The 11,053-nt window shown below is 40.4% G+C and overlaps 1 protein-coding gene across 2 annotated transcripts; it reads left to right on the top strand.

Moving 5' to 3' along the window:
- Positions 1–480: 480 nt before the first annotated feature.
- Positions 481–10,054, top strand: CLDN12 (claudin 12). Of its 2 annotated transcripts, XM_005876109.2 has the most exons (3): positions 481–598; positions 2,182–2,271; positions 8,882–10,054. In XM_005876109.2, exon 3 carries the CDS (start codon positions 8,915–8,917, stop codon positions 9,647–9,649), a length of 735 nt encoding a protein of 244 aa, XP_005876171.1. In that variant the 5' UTR covers positions 481–598; positions 2,182–2,271; positions 8,882–8,914; the 3' UTR covers positions 9,650–10,054. The 2 variants fall into 2 exon arrangements, with proteins under 2 accessions (XP_005876171.1, XP_005876172.1); XM_005876110.2 differs by lacking the exon at positions 2,182–2,271.
- Positions 10,055–11,053: the final 999 nt, after the last annotated feature.

Here is an 11,053-nt window from a genome sequence, read left to right as displayed (position 1 = left end):
TAAATGGAAAAGTAAATGTGGCAAATGTTGATAATTGTTGAATATAGAAGGTAAGTATGTGAGTGTTCGTTGTACTATTCAAATTCTCTGTACCTTTGAACATTTTCAAAATAAATTATGGAGTTTGAACTCTTTTCCACTTCGTGCCTTGGTAAATACTTGGAGGGGAAAAACGTATTTAAAGATGTTTTGCTAACCTTACAGATAAATCACATTTAGTCGGAAATAGTTACGTGGGTATCCAACTCAAAACTGCCTTTAGTTTTTTTTTCATTTAAGTTTTTTATTTATTTTTGTGTGTGTGTTTCTAAGACTTACAACCCAAATCTGGACGGAACTGAAGGTGGGAGAGGAATAGGGTAGGTGGGAGGAAGGCAGGGGAGGTGGCCTCAGGATGTCGCTGCGGCCGGTTGCCCAGTGGATTCTGGGAATTGTAGTCTCCCAGGACACTCCTGGTTAGGGGATCGGGAGAACTGAGCAGGCTCCCAGAAGCCTCCGGGGCGCTCGCTGGGAACGCACTTCCTGGGACGCTGAGAGGGAGATTCTTTGCGAGGTTCTTCGGTGTGGGCGAGTGAAATGCCTTGGATGTGAGACGCAGGTAGGTGTGGTGACGAATGGTCCGATTTCTGGGTCTTTTGCATATGTGGTTGAGGGTTTTGTGTAAAATTGGGAGTAACTCACAGGGAATCAGGGACATTGAAAAAAATGTTGACCACATTTGTGGGCATGAAAATCGAGTGAGGAGAGGTATTGGATAGAGCTTTAAAAATGCATTTCGTACCCAAAAGTACGGAGATGTCGGAGTGTCTTGCGGGAGCAGCGCGGGCTCGCGGCTTGGCCCGCGGCGGTGCCAGAGCATCTGCAGGTGCTATTTTTGACTCCCCAGCGGCTGCTGGTTGTGTAACCACGACCTGCTCGCGGTGAAGCCCACTCACTGTTGCGGGGATGGGCTTGTGCTGAGAGCGGTGCCGGCGTCACTGCTGCGGTCTCCCCATTGGCTCTGGAAGCTGTTCTTCTTCGCTTTTCTTTCTGCCAGCTCCGGGGTTCCTCGGGGTTCCTCTGGGCGCAGCTCGGGGGAGCGAAAGGGGTGGGGAGGGTGCAGGGCCCTGGAGGCTTGTTTGCTTTCCTCTGAAGCCCACGTTCTGTCGCAGCCCAGACGTGGTGACCGCACTTAAAATGATTGCTCAGGGATCCCGGGGTGTGTTTTTTATTGTAAAATGATCTCCCTTAACGTCGGGGTGAGTAATTCTTGCTACCAACTCAAGAAACAAGCATTTAGAAAATTAAATAATTTGATTGAAATCTCTTCTGTGCAGACTGCGTGGGTCAACATTCTATGTAATGATCATAATCGGGCTAGTGATAAACTCTTACTGAATTCGGGAAGTTATCGGGCGTTTACAAGTTTTCATTCTCATCCTCCCTATTGAGATAAATAGTATTTGAAAAGGAAATTGCTAAGGCTCAAGAAAGATATATGGAAACATTTCAACGGCAGGTTGAGCCGTTGGTGGAACTGTAAACTCAAAAAAAGTGTTCTAGTTGCAGATTTTAGGAAGCACAATGCAGATCAGCTTTGCCTAGTCTTGTCAGTAGCCATTAAAAAGGCATAAAAGAAACAATTTATTTTTTAATTTTATTGATATCAGAGAGGGAGAGAGAGATAGAAACATCAGTGATGAGAGGGAAATATTGATTGACTGCCTCCTGCACGCTCCCCAATCCCTTAACCCAGGCCTGTGCCCTGGCCCGGAATGACCTTCTGGTTCATGAGTGAGTCGGTGCTCAGCCACTGAGCCACGCAGGTGGGGCATAATGAATTTCTTTTACTTTCCAGACAACTAACTGCACAGTATTTCCTCAGCCCTCTTTATTCTTTCACTATAGTTATGAAAATGATCTCTAAAAATTTATCAAATGTTGATAATTGATTGCCATGACAGTAAAGTGATTTTCATCCTTATTTCTCCTGTCTTTGCAGAATTAATTTTTCTTCTGTATGTTGCATATGTGTGTTTAAGAATAAACTGCCTTTAAAAAAAACTTACTACCCTCCTTTTCTGATATAACATTTCACTGGTTTTAGATGATTGCTAATTATTTTTCCTAATTCCATGTGAATCCAATTGAGTTTCTAAAAGATATTGTATTAATTTGGGGGCATTTTTCCTATTTCTTTAGGCCAAGATCATTTCTACTCTTTGTTCAGGTGTGCATATATTTCTTCTAAATTGATTAAAGTTGTTTTAGAACTATCAAGTACCTCAAAGAGTAAGTACATCCTTTGATTATATTTCTCTTCTTTTTTGCTACCATATATCCAATGGCATTTTTCTCTTGTTCATCAAAATATAGGACAGACCTCCCTTGTGAGTGCAATGATTGGGGAACTACAAGTTTCTAAGAAAATCCAAATTAGTAGAAAAGATTGCAACTGTTACCATCAAGAATTAATGTAGCTATATGTGTTCTCGTATAGCTATTCCTTAGACTTGTCCCTGAAAAAATATGTAGTGATGAGTCTGAATTTCTAGAGCTCTTAGCTGTCTTTGATAACTTTTTATTGTGTACCAAATTTTATTCATCTTCTCTGAAAGTCATTGTGGAACAGATAGTTAAATAACAAATATAAAGTAGTTGTTTTGAAACAATCCTTGTTTGACTTGGTCAGTACTCCAAAGAGAATGCTGTCATTATTGTTATATGGCTACAATAATCTGTGAATGTTTGCTGATAGTTTGGAAGAAAAGTATGTTTCTAGCTAAAGAAAGTAAGTAATCCTACTAATAATCATTGCAAACTTAAATTGCTGACCATGTTCTTTTTACAAAGGGCTTTACTATTCATGATCTTGCAACTACCTTGGGGGACATTTTACCTCAGATGAGTATTTGAGGTTCAAAGGACATAGGTATCTTGTCCAGTTTGTAGACAATGGTAGCTTTTGATTGGTATTTGGATCTTTGATCCCCTGGGCTGCAATTCCAAGCTGCCTCTCAGATGGCAACAACAAGCCCACATACACGTGTATGTGTGTCTGTGTGTGTGTGTGTGTGTGTGTGTCCATTCTAGCTCACGGCTGTCTCCCAGCTAGTGTTCATGAGTGCTTCTCAGATTTGTTAAAGTGTGTTCTTTGCTTTACATATTTTCCACAATCCCTAATAAGGGCTTTTCATATGGCAAAAAGAGGTTTATTTTCCCCCATTGCTATTTTAAAAAGAAAATATAAGTACAAATATAATAAATTATTTAGCTTTGATAAGCAAACATTAATTTGATATATTAAGAGTGGTATATCCAATGTGTAACATACTTATTAAGTTGAAAACAAACAACACACACAGTCATCATTCACTGACTCCCTAACCACTGTGTAACTGAGTCAGTGTTGCCAAACTTAGATATTTATAGGAGCATAGTTTGCATGTAAATACCTGGGAATGGCCTCATTTTTCTTGGGAAGTTTCTAGGGGAAGAAAATGAACTTTTGTTTGTAAAAACTGAGAGAGACTTTGCCAATAAAGAGTGGAAAGCAGGGACATAGTCTAGAAGCAGCTTGGAGGCTTCAGAACACAGGATATGAATGAGTGGGATTGTTGTTAATAGAGCTAAGTTGTAGTTTCTCTCTGTATCCTGACCATACTCAGATGGACCTTTCATTTGTTTGTTTGTTCATTCATGTAACAATAATTGAGTGCCTTCTATGAGCCAGTGTTGGACACAGTGAATAAAACAGAAGGCTCTCTGTCCTCCTGGAATTCACAGTCTGTTGGGAAAGATAAATACTGAACAAGGAATTAATAAGCACAGTTGCTTATTAAAGAAAATGTACAAAGGTGCTTCCAGAGCATCTGAGCAGGGGCATGGGGAAGATTAAAGATAAGGGAGGGAGGATGGGTGAGGGCTAGGAAACTAAGCAAAGAATAAGATGAGATTAAGGAAGCTCTAGGAGAAAGAATAGCATGAGGAAAAGACCTTAGCCAAATTAAAAAGTGGAAAATTTGAGAAGTGAAAAGAAAAGCAGTATCGCTATATAGACGATAAAAAGATAGTGTATAAGGTGGGAGAGTGACACTTAAGGAGATTGAGAATTTGGCAGGAACCAGATGGTGGGATTTGAAAATTTAAAAACTTTATTCTGAGTGAAATAGGAAGTAACTGAGTGGTAAGAAATGTAGTGAAATGATCAGATTTGCATTTGAAAAAAATTATTCTTGATTCAAAATTAGTTGGTGCACAGCACAAAAGTGGAGATCTTTTTACCCTCAATACAAACAAATCTTCACCCAAGAGTCAGCATTATCTTTCCATTTGAAATCACTAAACACATTCCTTCTCCAAACTATCCCTATAAAGTGTTACTTCATCCCTCTAGTGCAGTGGTCGGCAAACTGCGGCTCGCGAGCCACATGCGGCTCTTTGGCCCCTTGAGTGTGGCTCTTCCACAAAATACCGACTTCTGCGCATGGGCCACGAAGTTTCAGAAGTTTCAGTCGCACTGTACGTGCGCGCCCGCACATGGTATTTTGTGGAAGAGCCACACTCAAGGGGCCAAAGAGCCGCATGTGGCTCGTGAGCCGCAGTTTGCTGGCCACTGCTCTAGTGGGATATACATCACATCATATGTATATGGAGTTAAGAATGGCATAAAAGGTAAAGTGGCCAAAGAAAGGTACAAAGAGCAAGGACATTAATTCCAGCACTGAGGTTGAAATTCAGCTAAAGAATTGAGGTTAATAGTTTTTTCCTTCTGAAAAATGCTGTATCCTTGTTGGCTTTGTACATAGGACTTTTAGTAATCTACGATCTTAGCTAAGAATGCTTCAGCAAAAGCAAGTTCAGGGGACTGGTATATCACTTGTATTGATTTGATGCAGGATACATTTGAACACACTTTATACTGAAATAAATATTGACCCACCTCTGTTCATTAGTGTCATTTGATAGTCTGTACACTAAAAAATACAGGAATTTATTTATTAATCATAAACTCGTTCTTCCTGACTTTGTTTCTCATTCCATTTGCATTGTAGGAATCAGTGGTACAGGGCAGTTTGGAGAAATCTCAGTTAACATTGATACTCCAAGTATCTGAACCCTGCCTCTGAAAGCAAGGAATTGTGATTGGGTTAGGACTCTGACTAGGTTATCTGAAGGAGTTCTAAAACTTTGAAAGAAACAGAGGGATCCTTTTTCTTACATCTTCACAACTTTGATCAAATCATCATCGTCTTTCATTGCTCAGTCTTTTCCCAGCCCTAGATAATACATTTTTATAAACACACTAAAGGCCCAAAGCACGAAATTCGTGCAAGGGCCTTGGCCCCAGCGCCCACCTGCCACCGCCACCTCGGCCGGGGGCCTCTGCCGTAGCCTCCGCTCACTGCTCACTGTGGCTTTGTCCGGAAGGAATGACGCCTGGAAGGACGTCCAATCTAATTAGCATATTATGCTTTTATTATTATAGATACCTTATTGGTTCACTTTACTTAATACCTAATAAGCACTTAATACAGTGATGGCGAACCTTTTGAGCTCGGCGTGTCAGCATTTTGAAAAACCCTAACTTAACTCTGGTGCCGTGTCACATATAGACATTTTTTGATATTTGCAACCATAGTAAAACAAAGACTTATATTTTTGATATATATTTTATATATTTAAATGCCATTTAACAAAGAAAAATCAACCAAAAAAATGAGTTTGCATGTCACCTCTGACACGCATGTCATAGGTTCGCCATCACTGGCTTAGTATGTAGTGATCATACAACTGATTCACTATCAGTATTTGAGTTCTTATGAAACGACATATTCTTTCCAAGACTTTTCACATATTGGGGTAATGTCCAGATCTTAGTGGCCGCAGTGTTCTTCCAGGGCCTAATTCTGTTTTGCATATGCTAGATACTCAGGAAATACCCATTCAATGAATGATTGCTTTGCAATGGCTATTTCCTTGTTCATTCTGCATTATTGATAGCCTACCTTTGTGGGTACTGTGGTCTTGGAACAGGGCCCAGTACTCTTTTCTTCAAATATTCCTCGAATGATTTGTGTGCCAGGCACTGTGCAAGCTGCTTACAGTGTGTGGGGAAGACATGTGAATGAGCAAAAGTCAACAGGAAGCTGAATTCTGGAGCTTGACATTAGTGTTAACGAACGGGAAAGAAAGATTTGTCCACCTGGTGCTAGCAGACCCAAACATTTGACACCAAGAATTGTAGTGGAGAAATATTGGCTGTTTTATTATGAATGGTGCCGCCCAGGAGAATGGGAATTTAATGCTCAAAAGCTCAAACTCCCCGATGGCATGTAGTTTACAGATTATATTGGGCAAAATCACAGGACACCATGAGTTAGGAGGTTCGGGATTGTGTGGGGAGCTGATTGATTGGAAGTGAGCTAAGCGTAATAAATCACTTCATGAGGTCTTGAGGACAGTTCTGAGGTGTGTACTGGTGTCCTTTTATCTGGTTCTTAGGAAAGTAGCCGAGGGGTCGTTCCACCTTAGGACTCAGGAGCTGCAGTATAACTTAGGTCAAGATGTTATCTTTAGCCTGCTGGAGGTCCGGCCCTGTGAAAAGGCTAGGTCTCTGAGGGGTGAATAAATAAATATGTATGAGAGAGATGGTTTCTAGAGGTAGGATTTACACCTAAATTTAATCAAAGACATAAGGACCCCTGGTTTCATTAGTCACCTTTTCCAGTATAAATATTCTCAAACCTGCAACAGAATTTCCATTGCTGAACCAAGGTGGTTGTTTGCTAAATTTAGTCAAGACAGTTTGCATGAAAAAAATAAGGACTATTCCTTTAATACAGTGGTTCTCAACCTTCCTAATGCCATGACCCTTTAATACAGTTCCTCATGTTGTGGTGACCCCCAACCATAAAATTATTTTCGTTGCTACTTCATAACTGTAATTTTGCTACTGTTATGAATCGTAATGTAAATATCTGATATGCAGGATGTATTTAGGCAACCCCTGTGAAAAGGTCGTTCGACCCCCAAAGGGGTAGCGACCCACAGGTTGAGAACCGCTGCTTTAATAGTTTTGATCCATCCATAGCATTTTCTTAAACAATTGCTACTTCTGGTAATATTGACAGAAAGCAACATGATAAACAAGTAGTAAACTAATATTAATGGAGAAACTTAGAACTAATTAATGTTTAACTTGAGAACTTTAAAAAATGTTCACTAGTGCTTAAACTCTGATTTATATTGTATACTTCTATGTGTGTATAGATATATGTACACACTTACCTATATTTTCTGCTACTAAAATTATTCCTAGTTTGCATGATTAGATTAAATATACCTTGTTTTCTACAAAGCATTGGGCCTTCCATTTGAACACATTTAGTCAAGTCTTAACCCAATTTCATAGCATTTTGGTCATGCTCTTCTTTCTGACCCCTGAACTCCTGAAATGTTACTTCATCATCTCAGCAGATCATATTTGACTCTGAAAAGGATGATGGATTCTCTAAACCTGGACTGTATACAGAAGTAAGAATATTCTCAACCTTTTCGCTTCATCATGATCTGACTAAAAGAAGTAAATGTGCTGCCTTATTAAAGTAGTCTGTTCTATTGCCTGTTCGGGGACATGGTAGAAGGCAGAGAGAATATATTTGAGTGGTGTTTGGAGAGTGAGTTTCAAACTTTTCAGAAAATTGAAGCTGAATAAATACTGGTTTTTATAGTTTGTCATATACAGAAAAAGAACACAGTTTACTTTTCTTCCTTTCCTTATAGTAGCATTAATAGAGATAGGTTATCATTACTTAAGAAATCTGAGCATTCGTCTTACGTGAGCAGTAATAGTATAATAACCAGTAGTAGTATATTAATATAATAACCAATAACCGGTAGTATAATAATCTGCAAAGCATGCAAGTCATTTTGAAAAGCTGAGCAAAATAATTTCAGGGACCCTTTTCTTGTCTTTTTATTGGACTAATTCATTCAGAAGAGTCCATTTACGTTTTGTAGTTTTCTGGTGTGCCTAGTATAAAAGAATAAGATGTTTGCTTTTTCTTCTTTACCATTTATTCAACAAGTGTTTTTTGAACTGCTCCGGTATGCCAAGCATTGAGCTGAACACTGAGAAGGAATTAACATTTGCCTCACACCTAGAATGTGCCAGACCTGTTTTAACCACTTGATATTATATTAACTCATTAAGTACTTAGAACAGTTCTGTGGGATAGGCACTGTTATTCTTCACATTTTACACTGAGAAACATGAGGCACTGGGAAGTTTGTAGCTGACCCAAGGTCACTCGGCAAGTCAGTGAGGAGGTGGGGACGAGAACCCAAGCTCCGCCTCCGCAGCTGCCCTCACCCACTCTGCTGTCCTGTAGTGCTTCTTTCCCTACACCTTTGACTTTTATGAGCCACCTTCACCTCTGCTGGGCGCTAGTCTCATTTTACATTTGCCTGAGCATTTGAGACTGAATCACTGTGGTGTTTGTAGGTGATGGTTATTGAATGCCTGACCCTATGTATTTGTGTGCCTGGCACATGAAAATACTTAAAATATGTATGTTGAATGATTATTGACAACCAAGAGGATTTCAGATGTGGTGTTAAGAGAATTTGAAATTAGTTTGGTTGTTCCTGTGGTTCGCTATGAAGAAAATAGTCATGTCTAAAGACTTTAGTTGCTACGTGACCCAGTGTGTGTGTGCACCTATGCTCTGAGGTCTCACGCACACGTATTTATAAACATTTTCATTGTACATATAGAGGCTACAGGGACAAAATTTCCTCTTCTCTGTGACATCATTAGTTATGTTGCCAATCAGCCCCACCTTTTCTACTCTGCTCTTGTTATCCCCTCATGATTTGTCCTCTGTGTGTCACCCCCTAGTCTGACCGGCAGTACTGCGCAAGCCTGCCTGCCATGGGCTGTCGGGACGTCCATGCAGCCACAGTGCTCTCCTTCCTGTGTGGCATCGCCTCGGTAGCAGGCCTCTTTGCGGGGACTCTGCTTCCCAACTGGAGAAAATTGCGACTGATCACATTCAACAGAAATGAGAAGAACCTGACTGTTTACACAGGCCTGTGGGTGAAGTGTGCCCGATACGACGGGAGCAGTGACTGCCTGATGTACGACACTACTTGGTACTCATCAGTTGACCAGCTGGACCTGCGGGTCCTCCAGTTCGCCCTGCCCCTCAGCATCCTGATCGCAATGGGTGCCCTGCTGCTCTGCCTGATTGGAATGTGTAACACGGCTTTCAGGTCCTCGGTGCCCAACATCAAACTGGCCAAGTGTCTGGTCAATAGTGCAGGCTGCCACCTGGTGGCGGGGCTGCTGTTCTTCCTGGCAGGTACTGTGAGCCTCTCCCCATCCATCTGGGTCTTCTTTTACAACACCCATCTGAACAGGAAGTTCGAGCCAGTCTTTACATTTGACTATGCAGTGTATGTCACAATCGCTAGTGCTGGGGGCCTGTTTATGACTTCCCTTCTACTGTTTATTTGGTATTGTGCATGCAAATCTTTGCCTTCTCCTTTCTGGCAACCACTGTACTCCCATCCTCCCAGTATGCATACTTACTCACAGCCCTATTCAGCACGCTCCCGCCTCTCTGCCATTGAAATCGACATTCCAGTAGTTTCACACAACACCTAATGGAGAAGTGGTTGTTAACGAAAACTTTTAGCCTCACATTTCCCTTGTACAAGGAGCTGTTTTGGACCAATATATATTTTCCTTTGTTTCTGACCAGTCTATGAAACCAAATTTGTATGTCCTAGTAGAATGAAGTGCTGCTAGTTTTATGAAAAGTACACTATTTTAAATGTGAATCGTTCTTTTATCTTGCTCCTTATGCTAGGAGGATTTTTAACCTCTATATTGATATCTGATCAGTAATTCAAGTGGAAAGGACCCGTGTCTCAATTGAGGTGATTTAGAGTAACATGGCAGTGTAAAAAATGATGGCTAAGAGAAGTTGTTGTTTGTGATCTTTACGAATATTTCAGAATGTGTCTTGTCCTGTTTCTGTAATACCTTAAGCCAGTAAAAAAAAAAAAAGCAATTTCAGATATAAGAAATTTATTTCAGGTAATGGTAATTAAGATCTTTACAGTAGTCAAACTACCAGCTTAAGTCTGTGACTTTCCTTAGTTCTCTCTTGGGGCTAATTGCATTGGATAGAGTTCGGTATTTTGAAGATTACTTTCTTTTGTGAGTTCCTTACCTTCTACCTCATGCCAATGTTTAAAAATATATATATTTTAAGTGATATCAGAGAAAATAGGCCAAACATTTTAAGTATCTATTAGTATGGACAACATTTAACAATTTTAAGAGTTAATGATTCTATAAATTATACTCTTGGAGTTAAAATGTGCCATGAGATGGAGTGGTGCTTCCTTTGAGGCAGAAAAACCTTGTTTTACAGGTATCACCCACTAAGTGGTATCATGCCCATATATAATCTCTTAGTGACTAAGAGGAAAAAAATATAGAGGCCCAAGTGGTTTGTTCTCTTTTAGGTAGTGGCAGGGTACGAGCATCTGCTCTTCAGTGACAAACGTCAGAGATTCATGACTACCTTTTGAGTGATGGGTGAAGTAAAGTATAGCTTCACCATGAACACATTCACTCTTGAATCAGTTCCTGCCCCCATCACTGAGTGCTTCCTTGAACATATGTCTTTGCCCAACACTTTAGTAGGTGCTCTAGAGCAGTAGTCACCAACCTTTCGGACCTCGCGGACCACCAGTGGTTCATGGACCACCGGTTGGCAACCACTGCTCTAGAGGATACATGAAAAGTAGGAGACCTTGTCCCATTCACTAAGAAATTTTGATAGAGAAGGTCAAACTATTATCTGACAATTAGGGAACAGTCTGACTTCATTTATAGCTTGTCTTAACTCCTCAATCGTTGATCCAGGAATATGTTGCAACCAGAGACATGGCTTTCTGATTGACAAGCTTATTTTGTAGTGCCAGTAATATTCTGGAACCTAGAATTTCAATTCATTGGATCCCTTAGAGCACCTCCCTTAGGCCTAGACACTGTAAT

Source organism: Myotis brandtii, unplaced genomic scaffold (genome assembly GCF_000412655.1).
Source record: "Myotis brandtii unplaced genomic scaffold, ASM41265v1 scaffold48, whole genome shotgun sequence".
In the NCBI taxonomy this organism is placed as follows: Eukaryota; Metazoa; Chordata; class Mammalia; order Chiroptera; family Vespertilionidae; genus Myotis; species Myotis brandtii.
This window is presented reverse-complemented; position numbering and strand designations above follow the sequence as displayed.